We start from the raw sequence: 26,376 nt of genomic DNA, 5'->3' as shown, positions 1-26,376 counted from the left end.
ATATATACATCAGTTTACAGATTTTGAACTTGAGTAATGTGCACGCCGCGAGTTCATCACGGTCTGCGTGAGCTGTGTTACCTGACAACTTTTTACTAGCTAGCTATGTTAGCTGACATGAATAAAAACAAACAAACGTCACTGACGAGCTTCTTCGGGAAGGGGTAAGGGAGATAAAAGGCCCAACAACGATGTTGATAATGCAGAGACAGCAGAGCCCAAGACTGCAAAAAGAAAGAAAGAAAGCCTCATTCAAATATGATGAATCCTACCTAAAATATGGCTTTATTGCGACAGGTGACTGGCATGCTCCAGAGGGTTTGAGTTACGAGAGCCCATGCAGAGATTTCTTTCAGAAAAAAAAGTCACCACTGACTGTGTCGTGAACCCCCCCCTCCAATGGCCGGTCCGGGAAAATATTGTCTATATGAGACTGGTCCACGGTGAAAAAAAGGTTGGTGACCGCTGGTCTACACCTTATTATGAGCTACTCTACCTCAGGCGAGCAATACCTTGAGACTTCCTTAGACTGTTAGACAAATAGAAACACCCCCACCCCTAGTCTTACCGGACGTAGCTGTTCTGTCCTGCTGATGCACGGAAAGCCCAGCCAACTGTATATCATTGGTTGGTAGTGTCACGACTTCTGCCGAAGTCTGCTCCTCTCTTTGTTCGGGCGGCTTTCGACGGTCGACATCACCGGCTTTCTAGCCATCGCCGCTCCATTTTTCATGTATCCATTTGTTTTGTCTTGTTCCCTGCACACCTGGTTTTCATTCCCCAACCAATCCATATGTATTTATTCCTCTGTTCCCCATCATGTCTTTGTGTAAGATTGTTTGTGTTACGTGTATTTTGGAATTGTGGATATTGTTACACGCATCACTCTTTGTCTATGTTCCGTGTTTGGGCACATTTTATGTTATTTTGTGCTGTCATTTTGTATGGGAATAAAAAGTGTGCCTCCAATACACACCCCTAACAGGTAGGATAGTCTTGAATGGAGCTCATCCTGTTTATTCTCCAGTGATTGCACGTTGGCCAATAGAACAGATGGTAGAGCCGGGTAACTCACTCGCTGACAAATTCTCACAAGGCATCCCGATCTCCGCCCCCTGTACCTCCATCTTTTCTTCACGTGAATGATTTGGTCTCAGAGAAATAGTACATCCTTTGCGTCGGACTCCTTAAAGAAAAAAATCTTTGTCCAGTTTGATTCGAGTAGTCGCTGTTCTGATATCCAGAAGCTATTTTCGGTCATAAGAGACGGTAGCATCAACATTATGTACAAAATAAGTTAAAAACAATCCGAAAAAACACAAAAAACATTTCCTTCTAAAAAGGGGTTAAGGTGAAGGGTTAATTGAAGGGTTAGCTAAATGGGGTAAGGTTAGGGTTAGGGGAAGGGTTAGCAAACATGCTAAGTAGTTGCAAAGTTGCTAATTAGCTAAAATGAGTTGTCTGTGATGAGATTCGAACTTGCAACCTTTGAGTTGCCAGACGTTTGCGTTATACGGTCAACCACTCACCCTACTTTCATTTTTGCCTTAAGTAACCATCTGTCTTATGTAACGTAAACATATCACTCTAAATGGAGTGTCTCGGATTTACGTACAGAATACAAAATGAGACCAGGTTGGTCACCGCAACTCCGCTCTCCAAACACACACCATAGGACATACATGTGGGATCACTGAAGCAATAAACCCGCTTTATAATCGATTCAGGAGTCCAGAAGATAATGTGATAAATATAAAACATGGATGGCTTTTTGAGCGACAGGCAAGGAAGAGCCATTGCCGGTACGAAAGCTCTACAGCTCGTGATGATGAATGACTGTCCCACAGAAGACAGACGCAAGCTAGAAGAGCCCAGTGAAAGATGAATGAGACATTTGTGAAAAGCTCATACTACCCAGCTGCAATTACCCAAATGCCCGTCAACAAAATATACCTTTCTCTTTACAGTCAGACTGAGGTTCAAATTATAAAGTAACATTCACATTTTATAGTATGGCAGCACCTTATACAATTGCTGTGTGACATATAGCCTATTATGTTATTTTGGTGGGTTACGAGATCATTGATTTGTCACAGAAAACCTTTTGAGATCCATCTTCTATTTAGTCTGCCAGTCAATCTCACAAGGAATGAGGACTAGAGGGTGAAAGAATGAGATAAGAAGTTAAAGGATGGGTATCTGAGCCATTGAAGTTAGTGGCTGGCTGTACCTTCCTTTCACACACAGGCAATGTGGTTCCCCTCAGGCAAATTAGTTTTCTGATTTGCTGGTCGGTCTACAGCTTGAAAGAAATGAATACTTCACCAGCAGGTAATGACTGTATAGCCTAGGCCTATCCCCTGGCCAAGTAGTTATGATTCTACGGAGATATCATTTGTGATATTTAAATTGTCATGGGATGAGAAGTCCTTAATTTAAATAGACCTACTGTGAAGGCATATATATTTGTATAAATTTGCCTGCCTCACGCGAAACTACAAACCGTGATACAGACTTTTGTTTTTCTGAGACCCTCGGTCGATGACAAAGTTGTTTTGTTTCACATGACATTTAGGCTATAAAATAAGATACATTACAATATTATCGTCGACTTTGTGTTCTGTCTGAGAAATGCAATCCTGTTAGACCAGGGGTTCTCAATCCTGTTAGACCAGGGGTTCTCAATCCTGTTAGACCAGGGGTTCTCAATCCTGTTAGACCAGGGGTTCTCAATCCTGTTAGACCAGGGGTTCTCAATCCTGGTCCTGGGGACCCAAAGGGCTGCACGTTTTTGCCATAGCAGTACACACCTGATTCAAATCATCAACTCATCATCAGGCTTGGATTATTTGAATCAGGTGTGTAGTGCAGGGTAAAAACAAAAATGTGCACCCCTTTGCGTTCCTAGGACCAGGATTGCAAACCTGTGCTGTAGACACATTTAAGAAAAAGTTTTGTTCTATTTTGACCAATGAGCAAAATTGAAATATAAACATGATCATCCTATAAATGTTCATGGTTGTGATATAAATGCATAATATTCCCTTGGGCTATCGTTGAGAAGAAAGGTCAATTTCAATCCTCCATCATACCCTCCCGCCTAGGAAATATCACCAAGCCCCCGTAAACGCTGCTGGAGGGTTTGATTGGCCCATAAACTGTGTATTCGACCCAGTGGGTGTTTTCCGTCTTGAGTTTGATTTAATAACATTTTACTGGAGCGCGAACAGGAAAGGATGCATCTTCACTGCGGCTCCACCAGTTAATCATTTGGAAGGCGAATTAGAAGAATGGATCTGTGTTATGGATTAAATCACATAAATTAATGCAGAAATAATAAATACATGCTGATAGCTGCCAGGGACAACTGCCTAGAACAGGCAACAGAAACGAGATAAACACAAACTCTTAATTTAAGCTATTTATGGATTAAATTTCACGAAAGCGTTACCATGATTTGCTCCACGCTGTCTCTCGCCCTCACAAACACACACAGCTTTTTAAATTCTAAATGTTTCTCTTGGCTCTCGTTCTCACTCACACACACTTCTGACCACTACAGTAGCGATGCATTATGGCCCTATAACAACTGGTATAGCTTGGTATGGGTAAGGTATAGACTCTGCTCTCGAGTATCAAGAAAGCAAACATAAACTGCTTTCATGTGTTGTGTTCTTTGTTTCTATGTAATCACACACAACTTTTTCACATCAACGATCAGCTGACAATGTGGAAGACGCCTCATCAAGCTCAAGCACCTCAGTCATAAGCTGCCTACTCACATTAGCATGAAGATTTTCTCTCCAAAACTCTTGAACGTGCCGTCCTTGGCCAGCTCTCCCGCTATCCCTCTCAGAATGACCTTCTTGATCCAAATCAGTCAGGTTTCAAGACTAGTCATTCAACTGAGACTGCTCTTCTCTGTATCACGGAGGCCCTCCGCACTGCTAAAGCTAACTCTCTCTCCTCTGCTCTCATCCTTCTAGACCTATCGGCTGCCTTCGATACTGTGAACCATCAGATCCTCCTCTCCACCCTCTCCGAGTTGGGCATCTCCGGCGCGGCCCACGCTTGGATTGCGTCCTACCTGACAGGTCGCTCCTACCAGGTGGCGTGGCGAGAATCTGTCTCCTCACCACGCGCTCCTCACCACTGGCGTCCCCAGGGCTCTGTTCTAGGCCCTCTCCTATTCTCGCTATACACCAAGTCACTTGGCTCTGTCATAACCTCACATGGTCTCTCCTATCATTGCTATGCAGACGACACACAATTAATCTTCTCCTTTCCCCCTTCTGATGACCAGGTGGCGAATCGCATCTCTGCATGTCTGGCAGACATATCAGTGTGGATGACGGATCACCACCTCAAGCTGAACCTCGGCAAGACGGAGCTGCTCTTCCTCCCGGGGAAGGACTGCCCGTTCCATGATCTCGCCATCACGGTTGACAACTCCATTGTGTCCTCCTCCCAGAGCGCTAAGAACCTTGGCGTGATCCTGGACAACACCCTGTCGTTCTCAACTAACATCAAGGCGGTGGCCCGTTCTTGTAGGTTCATGCTCTACAACATCCGCAGAGTACGACCCTGCCTCACACAGGAAGCAGCGCAGGTCCTAATCCAGGCACTTGTCATCTCCCGTCTGGATTACTGCAACTCGCTGTTGGCTGGGCTCCTGCCTGTGCCATTAAACCCCTACAACTCATCCAGAACGCCGCAGCCCGTCTGGTGTTCAACCTTCCCAAGTTCTCTCACGTCACCCCGCTCCTCCGCTCTCTCCACTGGCTTCCAGTTGAAGCTCGCATCCGCTACAAGACCATGGTGCTTGCCTACGGAGCTGTGAGGGGAACGGCACCTCAGTACCTCCAGGCTCTGATCAGGCCCTACACCCAAACAAGGGCACTGCGTTCATCCACCTCTGGCCTGCTCGCCTCCCTACCACTGAGGAAGTACAGTTCCCGCGCAGCCCAGTCAAAACTGTTCGCTGCTCTGGCCCCCCAATGGTGGAACAAACTCCCTCACGACGCCAGGACAGCGGAGTCAATCACCACCTTCCGGAGACACCTGAAACCCCACCTCTTTCAGGAATACCTAGGATAGGATAAAGTAATCCTTCTCACCCCCCCCCCCCTTAAAAGATTTAGATGCACTATTGTAAAGTGGCTGTTCCACTGGATGTCTTAAGGTGAACGCACCAATTTGTAAGTCGCTCTGGATAAGAGCGTCTGCTAAATGACTTAAATGTAAATGTAAATGTATGGTCTAGGTAGGGACACCTGGGTGGCATTCAGTACGTTTTTAAGTTCTGGAATGTTCAATTGAATGAAAGCGATGCTGTATTGAACAACCAGTTGAAAAACGGGGAGGGGTTCGGTTGTGGAACACTGACAGCATGGCCACTGCCCATTTAATACACCACTCATTGCTTCAAGCCACATCTCTCCAGACCCACCAAACGGGAAAAAACAAACCTCAAAGTCTGTTCAAGAACGTGTTGTTTAATACAAACCGTTCCGCAACGGAGCAAATGTCCAAACAAACTCAACGCACCTCTGTTGTTTGTGCGTTCTGGGCACCAAGTAACCACTCAGTAAAATAACATTCTGTACCACAGAGCATTATGGGTAAACAACAATATTCAGCCCCTGGCGGCATCATGGGAGAAAGTTGGCTGCTTCAAACCTATCCAGCACTCTCAGCTCCTTTGAAGTTGGCCACAGAGAGGCGAGTCTCGACATGAACTCAGTTCTTATTATGCATGCATTAGAAGTGGTCTGGAGGAAATGTTGTTTTGTTACATACACATAAGAAGGACCTGAATAATATTGCATTGTTGGGATACGTAAACAAAGATGACTTCTAAAAAGAAGTTTGGAAGAGTCTTATTCTTCCTCTGGCAGCAGCCTCTTCCTTCAGACAGAGAGAGGGAGAGAGTGCAGGCTGGCTTTTTATTTATTTTTATTTTGCAGGAAATTACATTTTCCTATTTGCAGCAGCATTAAGGCTTCTACATAACAAAAGCAACCATCATTTGTATTTGCAGGGAGCCACCATTGACTATGAAAAGACACAATTTCTCTCAGAAGGTAGCGGAGGTGACACAGCAGTAATCCCTTCTTACTGAGGAGTATAATGTGGAGAGAAGATAGGCTGAGAGCAAAAGAGGAGCAGTTTATATTTCTCTTCTTTCCTAAACTCGCCCTCATGACAGTGAAATTCTCACCTTGCCACTGACTTTGTGCCTGACCCAGTTTATATTTACTGTTGTCTGGATCCGCAACTCAGGCTGGGTCCTGCAGGAGCTACATGTCTCAGTCAGTCATAAGTATTCCATTAGCAGCTCTGCAGTCACCACAACAGCTTCAAGGTGCCTTTTTGAAATGTCAGCTCTGTTCATTGATTAATAAAAACAAGGGTTGAACAAAAGGTCCTTCTAAAATCCCTGCAGGTAACAACAGAAATCTACAGACAATGTTCACGACGCAATTAGAAATAATACCATCAATAAATACATTAAAAACAACCCCAAAGCTACAAAACAAACACATCACAATGATAAGTATTAATAGCTTTCTGAACCTGTTGGCAGCAGCTAGTAGAATTTCCTCCGGGTACCTCGTCATTGACCAGTTTATGACAGCCACTCAACTAAACTGGTCATTTGCATTGAATCAAATCAGTGCAGAGGTTGATATTCACTTAAGTTATTTCACCTTCTGGCATCTTCTGCACAAATCATGCCGGGTGTACAGATGATTAATGCAGTACTTCAACTAAATATATTTTCTCCACTGTCTCTATGGCACACTGGCAGACAGCCATGCACAGCTAGGTAGCAACACTCCACACCACAGGGGGTTCTACCCTCATGTTTGCGGGTAGCAAACAGAGGTGCGCAGGCGTCCAAACTTCTGAATGAAGTCCTCCTGGGCATTTACCAGTGCCTCCTCGTCGATGTACACCGCCGCCCTCCTGGCTGTGACAAAGTACTGCACCTTCCTCTTGCTCCAGCCCAGGACGTACATGAGAAGACCGCACACGGCTGCGGTGGAGCGCCCAACGCCAGCGTTACAGTGAACGTAGACCATGTGACCGTTCTCCAGGAGACCGTGCAGCAGGAAGACAGCCTGGGGAAGCACCCTAGTCCGGCCTGCAGGGGGCGACATACAAAGATATGTCAGAGGAGGGCTTTCTGACTATTCTTTACTACTCCTGGACAACACATGGATCTGGATTTCCCAGATCCATACAATAATCCATAAATGAGGGCTTCATGACTGTCTACTTCACTCCTGGAGAGACACAGTTGCAGTCCTGAACATACCCCAGACCCCCCTCTCCTTCCTCACCTTCAGTGCTCATGTCTGGTGTTGGGATCCACACGTACGCCAGGCCACAGTCCCTGTACAGGTGCATCATGGTCTCTGGGGTCATTTCTTGCCCGGGGTCGCGGCGGCAGCCGGACGAGTTGTTGACCATATCCCCCTCCGTCTGAAAGTTCATCACTGCGGTAACACCCAGCTCTTCCTTCAGCTTGAGGGTCACATGCTCCACCTGGCGAGGGCAGCTACCCAGAAACACCCGGGGCAGGACTCTGGAAAACGAGCAGAGGAGTTGAGGGAGTGGGGTTGATTGAGTTGATGTGGTTGAGGGAGTGGGGTTGATATGGTTGATGAGGTTGAGGGAATGGGGTTAGGGAGTGGGGTTGATGTGGTTGAGGGAGTGGGGTTAGGGAATGGGGCTGATAGGGTTGATGTGGTTGAGGGAGTGGGGTTGATGGAATGGGGTTGATGGGGTTGAAGGAGTGGGGTTGATGGAGTTCAGGGAGTTGGGTTGATAGGGTTGAGGGAGTGGGGTTGATGAGGTTGAGGGAGTGGGGTTGATGTGGTTGAGGGAGGGGGTTGATGTGGTTGAGGGAGTGGGGTTGAGAGAGTGGGGTTTAGGGAGGGGGTTGATAGGGTTGAGAGAGTGGGGCTGATGGGGTTGAGGGAGTGGGGTTGAGGGAGTGGGGTTGATGGGGTTGAGGGAGTGGGGTTGAGGTAGTGGGGTTGGTGGGGTTGAGGGAGTGGGGTTGAGGGAGTGGGGTTGTTGGGGTTGAGGGAGTGGGGTTGAGGGAGTGGGGTTGATAGGGTTGAGGGAGTGCGGTTGATAGGGTTGAGGGAGTGCGGTTGAGGGAGTGGGGCTGATGGGGTTGATGTGGTTGAGGGAATGGGGTTGATGGAGCGTAGTATGGGGAGGTAAGAGAAGTGCAGAGGGTTGAGGGGTTGGAACGTGGAAGTTAATATGCCCAGGGGGTGAGAGAGAGCTAAAAGGCACTAGTCTAATTCCTGGAGAGAGCTGTGTTGTTTTTTTAGCAACTCTCCCAGACAGACCTCAGGCAAGGGATCTAAAGCTGTTTTCGCTCATCAAATATCTTTCTCCACACAAAAGAAAAAAAAAATCCCCACTTCTCGGAAAAGCGTTCTCTGTCCTTCATCTCATCGCTCTCTCCCTCTCCTGTCATTTTCTCCAGCTGTTTTTGTCCCCTGACCTCCTCCCTTCATTTTCTGCCCTGTCACTCTCAGCCAGACTCCATTTAGAGCTCATTAGCATGCGTAAAATAACAGTCAGTGGGAGGAGGTGACACATAAAAGCATGGACAGCTTCAGAGTGATGTCCTCGAGTGACACCAAAGATGGTGGATAAATGAAGATAGTTCACACAGGCCGTTAACCATTGGAAAGAAAAGTAAGTTCTGGTCTACTTAACTGGGTGTGCCTCCCATAGACACCAATGCAATAGCAGCTGGTCTGGTCTACTTAGTTCATAGACTTTTATTGAACCAGAAAAAAACAGAGTGGGGTGTCTCACTTCCTCTTTCGTCTCTGATGATATCACAGGGATCTAGTTGAGCCAGCAGCTGGTGGCTGGTGCCCACAGACCTCTGGGTTTTAATGGAAAACCAGGGCTGTGACACTCAGACAGATGCTGCTGATTTGCTTAAGAGCTCAATGGAGATTATTCAGGAACTTTTGCCTCCACATTAGATTTAGAGCTGTTTTTTTTTCTAAGAAAGACTCTCTACATCCGGAAACTCTATTCAGTTCTGCTAAAATCCAGTGAAAATGAGTGATTCACAACTCTCATAGAAATGGGCATATTGATTCAACACAAGGGTACAGTATAAACTTCTCTCGAACATCCCAAGTGTGTCGTTTTGTATTTAGTAGCATCTACAGTAGATGTTCGTGTTCTCCTCACTGTGCATCAGCTTTAAAACATGCTGTAAAGGCTTAACTGGCCCATTCGGTACAGATGAAGGTGTGGGCTGGTGTGAGATCCTCTTCTTTCCCACTGGGTCAACTTGGCCCTGGTATGGCAGGAAACAGCAGATTACAACAGAAACTAACATATCTAAACTATTGAAATAGCCCAACTGTACGAACATGTTTGAATTTCATTAGCAAGACAACAGTAAAGTCCGTGGGAGTCACCTCTGATCGATGCATAGCAGACAATGCTCCTGTAAAGTGCATGACCCTCTCATTCAGATAAACAATGATACATGTTTTAGAGAATGAGGTGTATATGATACCAGTGGCTACACTGATACCAGCCTGGAATTCTCATTTAAAAAGCTAGTTTGCCTCCTGCAGCACAGAGGTCCTTGACAAAAGCTTGTAAGGTCATGGGCCACAAATTACAAATTAAAACCAGCTGGACCTAGCCAGTGGCCACCCTCTCTCTCATTTTCATGCAAGGTGTGTGTCCAGAGCTTCAGGGGGACCAGGCTAATTTCTGCTGTGTCCTGCAGCTCACCTCAGCACAGGGTGTGTGTGTGACCTGAGCAAAGAGGGGAAGTGTGTGTGTTTGCTACTGTAATTTTTTATTTTTTTTTAACCTTTATTTAACTAGGCAAGTCAGTTAAGAACAAATTCTTATTTTCAATAACGGCCTAGTGGGTTAACTGCCTGTTCAGGGGCAGAACGACAGATTTGTACCTTGTCAGCTCGGGGGTTTGAACTTGCAGCCTTCCGGTTACTAGTCTAACCACTAGGCTACCCTGCCGCCCCAAATGGGTGTTTGTCATTTATTTCACCCCACTTTTTCCTATTGCCCTTATTCAGAGGGGTTGGGTTAAATGCGGAAGACACATTTCAGTTGAATACATTCAGTTGGACAACTGACTAGGTATCGCCTTTCCCTTTCACCCATAATGATCAAAGTCAAAGAATCACACATCCAGGACCAAAATGTACTGCTCAACTCTATTTCCAATCGGAACATTGAAAGACTACATTGAATAGAACCTCTCAATCTGCTGTTAGTAAATTACTTAATTTAGTACCACTGAATTCTTATGACACAGCCAAATGAAATGACTCGCCATCTCTCTCAGTTTGTGAAGAGAAGGAGGGAACAAATGATGGTGACAGTCCGGCTGTCACATTGGAAAGGATTATTATCAGTGACCTCCCCTAGGCTTTGCCCTCCTCTTTACAAAAATCTATTTAAGGTCTTTAACACTTTTAATCTTTCGTTACTCTAATGGATTTGGCGAGCTATCGTTAACGAAATGAGCTATCTATGAGGTGCCCAGAGGACATAACTAAATATTGACCCTCCCATCTCTCCAACAAGTGAAAAGAGAAGGTCATGGGGTTGATGTGATACAACCACTAATGGTTTAACTTCTGAAGAGCCCTTGAATGCGTTGTCCCACTGAATTAATTGCTGAGTCCCTTACAAAACCCAGTTCCCATAGTAATTAAAATGGTGTGTGAGAGAGCAAAGCTTAAAAAGGAAGGAGGAGAGTAATCATGGCTGGCTGTCGCTGCTTGGAGATTGAAAAGGGTGAAGCATCACACTCATGACATGAGGATGTGGTGGGAGGAGCCATTCACCTCAGGATCAAATACAGGTAACTGACAAAATAAAGAAAACATCAACATGAAGTGTCTTAATTTAAAAATATATATTTGAACCTTTATTTAACTAGGTCAGTTAAGAACAAATTCTTATTTATAATGACGGCCTACCAAAAGGCAAAAGACCACCTGCGGGGACAGGAGCTGGGATTAAAATAAAATAAAAAATAACATATAAATATAGGACAAAACACACATCACAACAAGAAAGACAACACTACATAAAGAGAGACATAAGACAACAACATAGCAAGGCAGCAACACATGACAACACAGCGTGGTAGCAACACGGTAGCAAAACAACATGGTAGCAGCACAAAACATGGTACAAACATTATTGGGCAGAGACAACAGCACAAAGGGCCTGAAGGTATTGTATGTGGAGGATGAGGACTGCAGTAGATATCTCAGATAGGGGGGAGTGAGGCCTAAGAGGGTTTTATAAATAAGCATCAACCAGTGAGTCTTGCGACGGGTATACAGAGATGACCATCTATACAGAGATAAGGAGTATAGAGTGCAGTGATATGTCCTATAAGGAGCATTGGTGGAAAATCTGATGGCCGAGTGGTAAAGAACATCCCAACATCCCGTGCTCGAGAGCACCCTTACCTGCTGATCACCGTAATCTAGCATGGGTAGCATGGTCATCTGAATCAGGGTTAGTTTGGCAGCTGGGGTGAAAGAGGAGCGACTACGATAGAGGAAACCAAGTCTAGATTTAACTTTAGCATGCAGCTTTGATATGTGCTGAGAGAAGGACAGTGTACTATCTAGCCATACTCCCAAGTACTTGTATTAGGTGACTAACTCGAGCTCTAAACCCTCAGAGGTAGTAATCATACCTGTGGGAAGAGGGGCATTCTTCTTACCAAACCACATGACCTTTGTTTTGGAGGTGTTCAGAACAAGGTTAAGGGTAAAGAAAGCTTGTTGGACACTAAGAAAGATTTGTGGTAGAGCATTTAACACACAATCCGGGGAGGGGCCGGCTGAGAATAAGACTAGCATCTATGGATAGTATATAAATGGATGAGAGAGCTTCCTACTGCCTGAGCTATGTTGTTGATGTAAATTGAGAAGAGCGTGGGACCTAGGATTGAGCCTTGGGGTACTTTAATAGGGTGTTGGGGCACCATAAGCTGCCAGAATAGCTTCAGTGCACCTTGGCATAGATTCTACAAGTGTCTGGAACTCTATTGAAGGGATGCAACACCATTCTTCAACAAGAAATTCCATCATTTGGTGTTTTGTTGATGGTGGTGGAAAACGCTGTCTCAGGCACTGCTCCAGAATCTCCCATAATGGTTCAAAAGGGCTGAGATCTGGTGACTGAGACACACACACACCCTTTAAACCCCCTATGATCCTTTGAGACTCCTCTCAAAGTCACTGAGATTTCTTCTTCTAGCCATGGTAGCCGAAATAATGGGCAACTGGGTATTTTTATACGTGACCCTAAGCGTGATGGGATGATAATTGCTTAATTAACTCAGGAACCACACCTGTGAGGAAGCACCTGCTTTCAATATAGTTTCTATCCCTCATTTACAAAGTGTTTCCTTTATTTTGGCAGTTACTGCACTGATGTTACTGGGAGCACATTTTTGGGAACATTAAGTTAATAGTCATAAGACAAAATAAAATCTACATCTTATTGAAAGAAGCCATTTTGCTTTGAAAGGGGCAACTTAATTGGCAGAATGTGGAAGAGAGCTCCATTAAAAAAGCTGTCCCACTTACCAGGGAAACACACCCCCTCAGGGGAACTCATTAACTTTTACAGCATTATCAAATTATGTACACACCAGTTTTCACATCACAAAAGGCAGGCAAACAATAACTTACAACAGCATCTAATTTCATACTGGGGGAATGGGTGCTGTAGTTAAACTCACTAGGATACAAGTCTGTCTCTAGTGTTTGCTTGGAGGCACAGCGATCCACTGATGTCTTAAAGAAAAGGAGGAGGAAACTGATTATTTGAATAATGCAAATAGCCAACTCTCTCGCACGGGGGATGGCTACAGACAACCTCAAACACTCATGAGCGTTGCAACGGAGTGATGCCACCTGTGGGAAGACAATGGGGTCAGGTATTATGTTACCTGTTGAAATGCATGGCCTGCTGGCCGGCCACGCCAAAGTAGAAGTCAGTTGTGTGCTTCATCTCGTCCGTATGACCTGTCTCCTCGATCCAGTGGCCAATAGGGTGGCAGTACACCCCGTCCACCAGGTTGCTCTGGTCGTACACACAACATCTGTCGTGGTGGGAACCGTTGCCTGGGAACAAAGCAAATAAAGCATGTTTGTATTAAAGTCAAAGATTATCTATTATATTGACAAGATAGCCAAGTGACCACTCTAACAATTGAAATACATGTCCTCAATGATTGAAGGTAGGTCGAGATCAGGTGGGACCATTCTAGCCAATGAGAGGTCAGATACCTGTGTGAATAGGCACAACTAAGTTGTTTTTCTCAAAGTTGCCAGAATACCACGTGCATCCACTTATATTAGTACATTTGTAATAGCCTAAAAATAACGAAACTTCTGTTCGATCAAATAAACCTCATGTAATTCGACACTCTCATAGAATAGACAAAAACAGGCTTGTATCACAAAGACAGATTTTGGGCGGTGTAAATTCTCTTGCTTCTCCTCTTCTTCTCACTTTAAGGTGATGTGTGCTGGTAGGTACTGTAATAGCCATTCAAGTAGGCTTACAACACCAAATAAAGAAACAGTTATTCATGAAGTTATTAGTCCTATTCACTGTTAATCCAATCATATGCAAATAGGCCTAGAGGACTTCGAGCTAGGCTTCATGGAAACCATTCACATGCGTATATTTATCAAGAAGATATAGCAGGTGCCGGGGGCTGATCTACTGGTAAGTGCTGCTGCCCGGACCCTATATGCAACGGATCCACCACTCACTTTCTAAACTGTCCCTCTCATCCATCTCATATTATAATCTATCTTTCAACAAAACCTCAAAATACCACCCCAAAACATATTTATTTAAAGAAGATACAGCAGATGAGTGAGATTGCAGGGAATGATGGACGAGATATTGCAATTTGGTGGGCCATTGTAAGGCGTTCCTTCTGTCCTGGTGGTCATTAAGGTGGTAATGGGACAAGCATGCTATAATCACCGTGCTCCGCCCTTTCTGTCAGAAAGAGCCAAACCCCTGAGCCTGTGCAATTCAAAGACGTGCCTTTGCCGCCACCAAGTGGTTGAATGGCTTATTAAAGATGAAAGAGAGGCAGAATAATTAATACTGAATTTGTAGTCATCTAGGGAATACCTTGGTAAAAAAAATTACATTGGATATTTGGTTCTCTCGAAAATAGCTATTTAACCAAGCATGCCATGACTATGAAGATGGTATATTCTGAATTGGGTGGATGGAGAATCCACACCTAAAAAACATTATATATTATACAGTGTATATATAAAGAGTACCAGTAAAATGTTTGGACACACCTACTCATTCAAGGGTTTTTCTTTATTTTGACTATTTTCTACATTGTAGAATAATAGTGAAGACATCAACATTATGAAATAACACACATGGAATAATGTAATAACCAAAAAAGTGTTAAACAAATTCTTCAAAGTAGGCACCCTTTACCTTGACAGCTTTAGTCACTCTTGGCATTCTCTCAACCAGCTTCACCTGGAATGCTTTTCCAGCATCCTTGAAGGAGTTCCCACATATGCTGAGCAAGACTCTGGGAGTCGAGGAAGCAGGCAGGGCACTCTGGCTTCACCCCAGGTGAGTCTGCACCACTCTCATCCAGTCTTCTGTTGTTCAACTGTTTGTACCTGTTTGTTTCCCTGATTTCCCCGCATTCCCAGCATAAGGTGCTTATCGATTCAGGCGCAGCTGGGAATTTTATTGACAGAGCGCTCGCTCTTAGTTTTATGATACCCATTATCCCTGTGGCTAGACCTTTCCCAGTTCACGCTCTGGATAGTTGACCATTGGGGTCCGGGCTAATCAGGGAAGCCACTATCTTCCTGGCCATGGTGACGCAGGGGAGTCTTTCTCATTGACTCTCCTGTGTTTCCCGTGGTACTGGGCCTTCCCTGGTTAGCTCATCATAACCCCTCTATATCATGGCAACAGAGGGCTCTCACAGGGTGGTCATGAGAGTGCTCGGGAAGGTGTGTATGGGCCATGTTTTTCACCTTTTTTGTTTTCACCCTTTCGTACAGACCAGGTTCCCAGAACGTTAAGGCAGAGGCACTGTCCCGGCAGTATGACACAGAGGAGCGGTCCATGGATCCCACTCCCATACTCCCCGCCTCTTGCTTAGTTGCGCCGGTAGTGTGGGAGCTGGAAGCGGACATTGAGCGGGCGTTACGTGCAGAGCCCCCTCCCCCTCAGTGTCCAGCTGGGCGTCTGTACGTTCCGCCTGCTGTCCACGACCGGCTGATCTATTGGGCCCACATGTCACCCTCCTCTGGTCATCCTGGGATCGGTCAGACAGTGCGCTATCTTAGTGACTAAGGATGTGAGGGTTTATGTTTCCTCCTGCTCGGTGTGCGCCCAGTGTAAGGCTCCTAGGCACCTGCCCAAAGGTAAGTTACAACCCATACACGTTCCACAATGGCCGTGGTCGCACCTGTCGGTGGATTTCATAACCGATCTTCCACCTTCAAAGGGAAACACCACGATCCTGGTCGTTGTGGATCGTTTTTCTAAGTCCTGTCGTCTCCTCCCTTTGCCCGGTCTCCCTACGGCCCTACAGACTGCGGAGGCTCTGTTTACTGACGTCTTCCGGCACTATGGGATGCCTGAGGATATAGTGTCTGATCGGGGTCCCCAGTTCACTTCGAGGGTCTGGAGGGCGTTCATGGAACGTCTGGGGATCTCGATCAGCCTTACCTCAGGTTTTCACCCCGAGAGTTAAAGGGCAGGTGGAGAGAGTTAACCAGGATGTGGGTAGGTTTCTGAGGTCTTATTGCAAGGACCGGCGGGGGAGTGGGCAGCGTTCGTGCCCTGGGCAGAGAACTCGCTCCGCCACTCCTCCACTAACCTCTCTCCCTTCCAGGGGGATTCCATATAGCAATAACCATATTTATTTGATGAGATCCATGATTTTGTTTTCCTGTGTTCCCCATACTCCCTTTTCTTACCTAACAGATCAGCCGGTTCTGGCTCCTTGGCATCAGAGTCAGACCGAAGCTCCTGCGGTGGATGACTGGTTCCGGCGCGTGGAGGAGACATGGGACTCCGCCCATGTCTATCCGCCTGCCCTGTCGGAAGCTGGGTCCGCGGTTTGTGGGGCCATTTAAAGTCCTGAGGAGAGTGAACGAGGTATGTTATAGGTTACAGCTTCCCCCCAATTACCACATTAACTTCTCGTTCCATGTGTCTCTCCTCAGGCCGGTGGTGGCTGGTCCGCTCCAGGAAGCTGAGGTGCGGGAGGTTCCTCCACCCCCTCTGGACATCAAGGGGGTCCCGGCGTACTCCGTTCGATCCATCCTGGATTCGAGATGTTGGGCGAGGGGCCCTCAGTACCTCGTGGCCAGGGAGGGGTATGGTCCGGAGGAGAGATGCTGGGTTCCGGAGGAGGACGTGTTGAACCCTTCTATGCTGCGGGATTTCCACCGTCTCCGTCCGGATCGCCCCGTACCTTGCCTTCCGGGGCGTCCCCGAGGCCAGTGACAGCGCGCTGCTGGAGCCACGCGTCAAGGGAGGGGGGTGGGGGGGGTACTGTCACGATTTCTGCCGAAGTCGGTTCCTCTCCTTGTTCGGGCAGTGTTCGGCAGTCGACGTCACCGGCCTTCTAGCCATCACCGATCCATTATTCATGTTCCATTTGTTTTGTCTTCTTTTCACTCACCTGGTTTCAATTCCCTAATTACATGTTGTATATTTTTCCTCTGTTTTCCCCCATGTCCTTGTCGGGAATTGTTTATTGTAAGTACGTGTGCTTTATGTGACTGGTGCAATACCGGTTTTGTGCCCATGTGTTTTGTTATTTTTGTATGCCGGTAGTTATCTACATTAAACGGCTCCGGCTATTTACCAATTTCTGCTCTCCTGCGTTTGACTTCCCTGCCACCAGTTACGCACCCCTGATAAACCTTCCCTGATTCAGAATATATAATTGTCATAGTCCTGGCACATTTTATGTAACAGCTATTGAAGTTTGAAATCCAAAATCAAATTATTATTATTATTGTTATTACTATTATATATTTTTCCATGTGGATTGTTCTGCATCCACTCCTGTTTCAGAATATGCCATCTTCATAGTCCTTGCAGGCTTGGTTAAGAGGTCTGTGCTGCCATGAGGTCGAAGGAATTGTTCGTAGAGCTCAGAGACAGGATCGTGTCGAGGCACAGATCTGGGAAAGGGCACCAAAAAATGTCTCCTGCATTTTAGGTCCCCAAGAACACAGTGGTCTCCGTCATTTTTAAATGAAAGAAGTTTGGAACCACCAAGACTCTTCCTAGAACTGACCGCCCGGCCAAACTGAACAATTGGGAGAGTAGGGCCTTGGTCAGGGAGGTGACCAAGTACCCGATGGTCAGTCTGACAGAGCTCCAGAGTTCTTCTGTGGAGATGGGAAAACCTTAAAGGAGGAAAACCATCTCTGCAGCACTCCACCAATCAGGCCTTTATGGTAGAGTGGCCAGATGGAAGCCACTCCTCAGTAAAATGCACATGACAGCCCGCTTGGAGTTTGCCAAAAGGCACCTAAAGCACTCTCAGACAATGAGAAACAAGATTCTCTGGTCTGATAAAACCAAGATTGAACTCTTTGGCCTGAATGCCAAGCGTCACATCTTGAGGAAACCTGGCTCCATCCCTATGGTGAAGCACGGTGATAGCAGCATTATGCTTTGGGGATGTTCTTCAGCAGCAGGGACTGGGAGACTAGACAGGATTGAGGGAAAGATGAACGGAGCAAAGTACAGAGAGATCCTCAATTAAAACTTGCTCCAGAGTGCTCAGAACCTCAGACTGGAGAGAAAGTTCACCTACGGGACACGTTCACCAACAGGACAACAACCCTAAGCTCACAGCCAAGACAACGCATGAGTGGCTTCGGGACAAGTCTCTGAATGGCCTTGACTGGCCCAGCCAGAGCCCGGACTTGAACCCGATGAAATATCTCTGGAGAAACCTGAAAATAACTGTGGAGCGACGCTCCCCATCCAACCTAGCAGAGCTTTAGTGGATCTGCAGCGACAAATGGGAGAAACTCCCCTATATCCGGTTGTGCCAAGCTTGTAGCGTCATACCCAAGAAAACACAAGGCTGTAATTGCTGCCAAAGGTGCTTCAACAAAGTACTGAGTAAAGAGTCAGATTATTTATGTAAATGTGATATACGTTTTTTATGTTTAATACATTTGCAAAAATGTTTTAAAAAACTATTTTTTAAAGATGTTTTTAATCTCACATGATTTTACATTAATCTTTCAAAATTGTGAATTTCAATAGCTCCTTGGTCATGTGACCTAGTGGCTTCAAACAAGGTTCAGCATGTCCACTCAGTGGGCCTACACATTGCACACCCTTTAGCTTGTCCATTTTCATCTCACAAGATTTTAAATGAATTTTTGAAAATGTACAATTTCAATAGCTCCTTGGTCATGTGACCTACCTCAAACAAGGTTCAGAATGTCCACCGACTATACCTTCATATCGCACACTCTGATGTTTGTCTACTTTCATCTCATGCAATTAGACTTAAATCTGTAAGCTTTGCAGGCCTTCATTTTACATGGGTGTTCAACTTTTTTTTTTAAAGTTAACAAACATTCCAGCCTCGCAATAACTATCTTTCACATGAACACTGAAAAGATCCGCAAATGGCTGTGTGGTATGGATCAAGGTGTTCGAACAGAGGTGCTTAAAGGAAGGCGCACAGGTGGGCCTCATGAAAAACAATGTTTCATATGCTCTTTTTAATCACAGTAATAGGCAGTGGTTGGTCAGTCAGAGTGAGCTTGATAACATGAAAGAATCCTTTTCATAGCATCACTTTCATATACTGTACATTAAGACAAATCCTTCTACGTTGAGAATTAGAACGCAGTTTACATAACCTGATAATGACTTGATATTTGAGTGCATTCACAACAAGCCACCTGCAGACAACTTACAAAATGCAATAGTGCATTTGAGGGTTCGTTTTTCTGATGAAAATAGTTATTTGATGCATGGCCTACTATTTCTAACTGGAAAAATAAATTCCTACGTCTTTTGTGAGTAAAATCCTTTTTCCACAATTGATTTAGGTACATTTTTGTGAAGAGGTATGAGGCTTGTGATATGGGTCATATAATAGTAAAATAATTTAAGGGATCAATACATTTCTATATTGCTTCCCCAGTATCTGCATGAACCATCAGGCCAAGTGTTTTTGGTTGAAAGAGAGAAGAGGACTCTTAACACACTGCATTCAAATTCAGGTCTTAGTTATTCCATTGTACTGGATCTAATAAATTTTTACATACATTCATAAGTGTAATAATTCTTTAGGACATACTGTGAAAAACTCTTGGTTGCTGGCTCTGTCACTCTCAGACATGCGTAGAGCAGACTGAAAAGGGAAGGGTAGCTCTTGATTTGAACCACAGGGGTTCTCTGTAAAGAAAGAGAAATCCAAAAGGCACAGACACTTTGACCTATATGTATTCTCTCCTGATTGGCTCTGTGGTGCACAGTCTGGCAGTCTGACTAAAGTGCCAGAGGTATGAGGAGAGACATCCTCCTTTGTATTTATGGGAACAAATATTCCCTAACACTTTGGATCCTATTCTTGGACAGTTAGAAGACACAATGCATCAATGCAAAAAAACTTTTAAAAAGACTAATTACTGTCCATGAGTAACCTCCACCTTGTGGGTCTGTGGGTGTTGCAATCTACTGCAGACACAGCCTGCAGAGTTCTGTCATACTATCCAGGTCTGTGCCCAAACAGTTTGAGCTTCTACTTTTAAAAATCCACCTTTCCAGAAATAAGTCTCTCACTGTTGCCGCTTGTTATAGACCCCCCTAAGCCCCCAGCTGCGCCCTGGACACCATATGTCAATTAATTGCCCCCCATTTATCTTCAGAGTTTGTACTGTTAGGTGACCTAAACTGGGATATGCTTAACACCCCGATCGTCCTACAATCTAAGATAGATGCCCTCAATCTCACCCAAATTATCATGAAACCTACCAGGTACAACCCAAAATCCGTAAACTCGGGCACCCTCATAGATATCATCCTGACCAACCTATCCTCAAAATACACCTCCGCTGTCTTCAACCAGGATCTCAGCGATCACTGCCTGCGTCTGTAATGGTCAAACGACCACCCCTCATCACAGTCAAACGCTCCCTAAAACACTTCAGCGAGCAGGCCTTGCTAATCGACCTGGCTCGGGCATCCTGGGAAGATATCGACCTCATTCCGTCAGTAAAGGATGCCTGGTTATTCTTTAAAAGTGCTTTCCTCACCATCTTAAATAAGCCCCATTCAAAAAATGTAGAACCAGGAACAGATATAGCCCTTGGTTCACTTCAGACCTGACTGCCCTTGACCAGCACAAAAACATCCTGTGGCGTACTGCATTAGCATCGAATAGCCCCCGCGATATGCTACTTTTCAGGGGAGTTAGGAACCATAATACACAGGCAGTTAGGAAAGCAAAGGCTAGCTTTTTCAAACAGAAATTTGCGTCCTGAAGCACAAACTCCAAAACGTTCTGGAACACTGTAAAGTCCATGGAGAATAAGAGCATCACCTCCCAGCTGCCCACTGCACTGAGGATAGGAAACTCTACAATTATCGAGAATTTCAATAAGCGTTTTTCTACGGCTGGCCTTGCTTTCCACCTGGCCACCCCTACCCGGTCAACAGCTCTGCATCCCCACAGCAACTTGCCAAGCCTCCCACATTTCTCCTTCACCCAAATCCAGATAGCTGATTTTCTGAAAGAGCTGCAAAATCTGGACCCCTACAAATCAGCTGGTCTAGACAATCTGTACTCTCTCTTTCTAAAATGATCTGCCGCAATTGTTGCAACCCCTATTACTAGCCTGTTCAACCTCTCTTTCGTATCGTCTGAGATCCCCAAAGATTGGAAAGCTGCCGCGGTCATCCCCCTCTTCAAAGGGGGAGACACTCTAGACCCAAACTGTTATAGACCTATATCTATCCTACCTAAAGCCAGGTTAACAAACAGATCACCGACCATTTCGAATCCCACCGTACCTTCTCCGTTATGCAATCTGGTTTCCGAGCTGGTCATGGGTGAACCTCAGCCACGTCAAGGTCCTAAACGATATTATAACCGCCATCGACAAAAGACAATACTGTGCAGCCGTCTTCATCGACCTGGCCAAGGCTTTCGACTCTGTCAATCACCGCATTCTTATCGGCAGACTCAACAACCTTGGTTTCTCAAATGACTGCCTCGCCTGTTCACCAACTACTTCTCAGATAGAGAAGCCTCGAACCTCTGGCAGTCTATGGGGGTGCCACAGGGTTCAATTCTCGGGCCGACTCTTTTCTCTGTATATATCAATGATGTCACTCTTGCGGCTGGTGATTCTCTGATCCACCTCTACGCAGACGACACCATTCTGCATACTTCTGGCCCTTCTGCATACTTCTGGCCCTTCTTTGGACACTATGTTAACTAACCTCCAGATGAGCTACAACTCACCTTTCGTGGCCTCCAACTGCTCTTAAATGCAAGTAAAACTAAATGGATCGCTGCCCGCACCTGCCCGCCCGCCTAGCATCACTACTCTGGGTGGTTCTGACTTAGAATATGTGGACAACTACAAATACCTAGGTGCCTGGTTAGACTGTAAACTCTCCTTCCAGACTCATATTAAGCATCTCCAATCCAAAATTAAATCGAGAATCGGCTTTCTATTTAGCAACAAAGCATCCTACACTAATGCTGCCAAACATACTCTCATAAAACTATTCTAATGATCCTTTACTTCGGCGATGTCATTTACAAAATAGACTCCAACACCCTACTCAGCAAATTGGATGCAGTCTACCACAGTGCCATCCATTTCGTCACCAAAGCCCCATATAGTACCCACCACTGCGACCTGTATGCTCTCGTTGGCTGGCCCTCGCTTAATATTCGTCGCTAAACCCACTGGTTCCAGGTCATCTATAAGTCCTTGCTAGGTAAAGCCCCGCCTTATCTCAGCTCACTGGTCACCATAGCAGCACCCACCCGCAGCACACGCTCCAGCAGGTATATTTCACTGGTCACCCCCAAAGCCAATTCCTCTTTTGGCCGCCTTTCCATCCAGTTCTCTGCTGCCAATGACTGGAACGAATTGCAAAAATCACTGAAGCTGGAGACTCATATCTCCCTCACTATCTTTAAGCATCAGCTATCAGAGCAGCTTACAGATCATTGCACCTGTACATAGCCCACCTGTACATAGCCCATCCAACTACCTCATCCCCATGTTGTTTTTTTGCTCCTTTGCACCCCAGTATCTCTACTTGCACATTCATCTTCTGCACATCTATCACTCCAGTGTTTATTTGCGAAATTGTAATTATTTTGCAACTACAGCCTATTTATTGCCTCACCTCCCTAATCTTACTTCATTTGCACACACTGTATATAGGCTTTTCTATTGTGTTATTGACTGTAAATTTGTTTATTCCATGTGTAACTCTGTATTGTTGTTTGTGTCGCACTGCTTTGCTTTATCTTGGCCAGGTCGCAGTTGTAAATGAGAACTTGTTCTCGACTAGCTTACTTGGTTAAATAAAGGTGAAATATATGTTTTAATTTTTTAAATACTGTATGTGGGAATGTCCATCCTACATGTAGTGTTGGTACATGGAATATTCCTCAACTGCATATATCATAAATTGTTATTGCAAATAGAAGTATTATGTTCAACAATTGAGATTTTCAGATATTATGTTGACGAACACTTTGGTGCTTACAATTCATTCTCTGTTGTCATAGATTTGGTGGGCACTGTCCTTTGTGATCTTTGTGAAATGACTTTCTTTAAGCACGTACTGAGGAAACTGTCTGTTAATATTTTTTTCTTACAGTCTACAAACACTCTACATTTATTCACTCTGTGATAGCGTTGGTTCAGTGCCTATAATTGAGGCTGTTTGTAGAATGGGGCATAAAGGAAATGACCTCTACTACTAGATTGCTACTAGATTATAGTGATAAGGAAAACAGCATACAAATTTGGCCTGTGTATTCATTTGCCTATAACTAATCAGAATTCCATTATGTTTGACAAACTAAAGGGTGTGCAATATAGAAGGGCAGTCAGTGGACATTCAGAATCTTGTTTGAAGTCATTAGGTCACATGACCAAGAGGCTATTGACATTTTTTATCTTGAAAAATTAATGTAAAATCATGTGAGATGAAAATTGACAAACTAAAGGGTGTGCAATATAGAAGGGTAGTGCGTGGACATTCTGAATCGTGTTTGAAGTTACTAGGTCATATGACCAATGAGCTATTGAAATTCAAAAATGTGAATAAATAATAAAAAATTGTGCGAGATGTAAATCGACAAAAAAAAGTGTGTGCAATGTGTGTCTATGCCATCGGGTTAGCCACAACCAGTTCTGAAAGTTTTAGGAGTAATGGTTAAAGAGCTATTGAAATTTGAACAATTTGATTTGTTACTATGTTGACGGTCCCTAACTGCTGTTGGTGGACTTAAGGAAAACTACAGGCGAATATCCAACCTGAAACTGCCTTTACCTCGGTCCATTAGGAGAGGAACGAGGCTACTGAAGTTGAAGCAGCGAATTCTGATTGTGTGTGAATTATGCAAAAAATATGTACTTTTAATACAATGGGTAGGTTTAGGCTAACGCATACAAAGCAGAAAGTCAACAGTTTCTAAATAATCTGAGGGACAACTGAAATATTTTCATCCCTACATCGTCTCCCAGCCGACTGAGCTACAATGATCTCCGCAGGTATGTTACCCTCTAGTTTGGCTATCGAATATTCAGCAAATATCCAGTATAAAACCACATTTACCTCGGTCAAGGTAAATGGCATGGAAACAGATGGAAATAGTTCAGCATTGAGCATGGCCTACAGTAGCCTAAGTAATTCGATTATCAAAAACAGTTGTGTTGGCTATAAACCCAATCACTGACTACATTTTAACTATTCATTGTATAATACCTTCCCAGATGAAATTGCCCCCCACTCGTTTGATGAACTTCAACCACAGGCTCTCTTGGCACGGTTCTGCCAGATGCACGTCGGCGATCCAGAGGCAAGGTTCGCGCATTGACAAAACCACCTGCGTCCGTTTCATCAGAACTGCATTGTTTGGGTCCCAGTGACCCATCTCCGGACGGGACCCTAACACAAACACCTCTACATCCGGGCACTCCGGAGTGAGAATGACGCCGAATCTGTATAACATCGCCCTAAACTAAAAGGTCACTACGAGATACAATATTGTCGCGGTTTAGTAGCCTACTGGTAAATTACTAGGCTAAATCGCGGCGCTTTCAGAGCTCACTCCCTTTGCGATAAAGGCTGCACAGCAATGCCATTGCGTACAATAGTTTACAACGTGTAGGCTATCTTTACTTGACATTACCACTGCGTTGAATTTTGGGCAGACTATCATATTCATTTGCCCTAAAAATAAACCTAGGTTGGAAAAAAAAACAGCTGGGACTATCTACAGTGGCTGGGTGAGGACAATTTTCCTTGGTGCGCTGTGTCATGTAAAGGAGCATGCACCGCATACAGAACCAATCAGTCGATATAGTCTATAACTATAATCAGAAACCACGCGATATGAATCAGACAGTGGGGCGCCGCTTGACATACTAGTTGGTCAGAAGATTCAAATCAACATTTCATATCGTACTTTCCGAGTAAACAAAAAGCATCAACCACTGCTGTTTTACACCCCCGTAAACGTTGGTGGCGGCAATGACCCTTTTTTATTGTGCTGCAACTAAAACGTGTAACTAAAACTAGAAGATTTTCTACATGATTTACAAAGCTAATGTAATGATTTTAAAAATATATGTTTACCTCTGGATAGCCCGCAAATATGACCCATAGTAGGGGAGAATATTTATTGAGTGCAATTCGATCTGAATATATTATCAATTTAAAAGGATTTGCAATTTTGCATTAGCAGTCTTTTCGGCTTAACCATGGCACGGTGTCATTTACTGTTTTAGGTGCTAAACTGCGTCTAAATTATTTTGCTGCGTCTCCTGTCTGTCTCATAAATCTTCATACTTTTAAAAGACAGTTCACTTTCTTGCATGGATTTAAACTCTCCAGCCAATGCTTACACCATTCATATAACCAGGAACCAATATCCAAAGTGGGTACTTAGAAAGACTCATTTCATATGATTTGCCTACATTTAAAATGCATATGGGGGATAATATGGGCAGAGCAAGATGTGATTGGGCCTACAATAACCCAAAAAGGTTGAGAACCGCTGGACTAGGCAAGTATTAGATGGTACATTATAGCAATTCCAACTATAATCATCCATTAGCCAAGATGCCCAATATATTCCTGTCCCATGCTTGTTGAAGCCAAAAGATGTCATCACCTGTCTGGAGCCATTTCAGACTACCTAAAGTCCATGCGAAGCACAACTTCCTACCCATAACTGTCTTTTAGATTCCCTTTAAGAAAATTATTGAGTTTAAGCAAAGTAACTCTACTAGTCATGCATTATGATACAGTTGATAATTATGTGTCATATGTATCAGATCATTTAAATGTAATTCATATTATATCTTAATTTAGAATGAATCAACTGTATCATAATGCATGACGAGTGGAGTTACTTTGCTTAAACTCAATTATTTTCTTATAGGGAATCTAAAAGACAGTTATGGGTAGGAAAAGTTAGGGAAATGTGATAAAATCTGTTGTGCCAGGCACATAGTTGATGTAGGGGTTTTCAAACAACTTCTGCAATGAAACATCCCCTTGATAGTGTAGTTTCAAATCTGCAGCTACTGTAGTCTGTTCTACAACAACCTTGTGTCTGTCTGTCTTAGTCAGGGCTTTTCATCCCATGTGTCCCGGTGGGCCTACGATGGGAGTGCGGGAGACAAGATAACCATGACTGTCACTGCCAGTACAACTGTCTTCTGACTGTTGTTGACGTTAGAGGTAGGCCTTATATCAACATTGTAAACTAAGACATCTGGCTCCTTTACCGTCTTGCAAACTGTATCAAAGCATCAAGTGTAGCAGCACCATGCTCAGAGACAGTTTCTCCCTCCAAGCCATAAGACTGTCGATGAAAACTGAACTGAATCTTTGCTGCTCTGGCACCTACTGCACTGTACTTAATATCCAGTAGTTATCTACTTCATGGAGCTGGTTGAGAGAATGCCAAGAGTGTGCAAAGCTGTCATCAAGGCAAAGGGTGGCTACTTGGAAGAATCTCAAATATAAAATATATTGAGATTT

The 26,376-nt window shown here is 44.6% G+C and overlaps 1 protein-coding gene across 1 annotated transcript; it reads right to left on the bottom strand.

The window, feature by feature from the left end:
- Positions 1-5,938: 5,938 nt before the first annotated feature.
- On the bottom strand, positions 5,939-24,611 carry epm2a (EPM2A glucan phosphatase, laforin). The gene is made up of 4 exons (XM_029676456.2): positions 24,091-24,611; positions 13,013-13,187; positions 7,347-7,591; positions 5,939-7,147 (listed from the first exon to the last, which is right to left on the bottom strand). The coding sequence occupies exons 1-4, from the start codon at positions 24,335-24,337 to the stop codon at positions 6,864-6,866; spliced, it is 951 nt and encodes a 316-aa protein (XP_029532316.1). The 5' UTR covers positions 24,338-24,611; the 3' UTR covers positions 5,939-6,863.
- Positions 24,612-26,376: the final 1,765 nt, after the last annotated feature.

This window comes from Oncorhynchus nerka, linkage group LG13 (assembly GCF_034236695.1).
Source record: "Oncorhynchus nerka isolate Pitt River linkage group LG13, Oner_Uvic_2.0, whole genome shotgun sequence".
In the NCBI taxonomy this organism is placed as follows: Eukaryota; Metazoa; Chordata; class Actinopteri; order Salmoniformes; family Salmonidae; genus Oncorhynchus; species Oncorhynchus nerka.
Note: the sequence above shows the minus strand (reverse complement) of the source record. Positions and strands in the feature narration are given on the sequence as shown.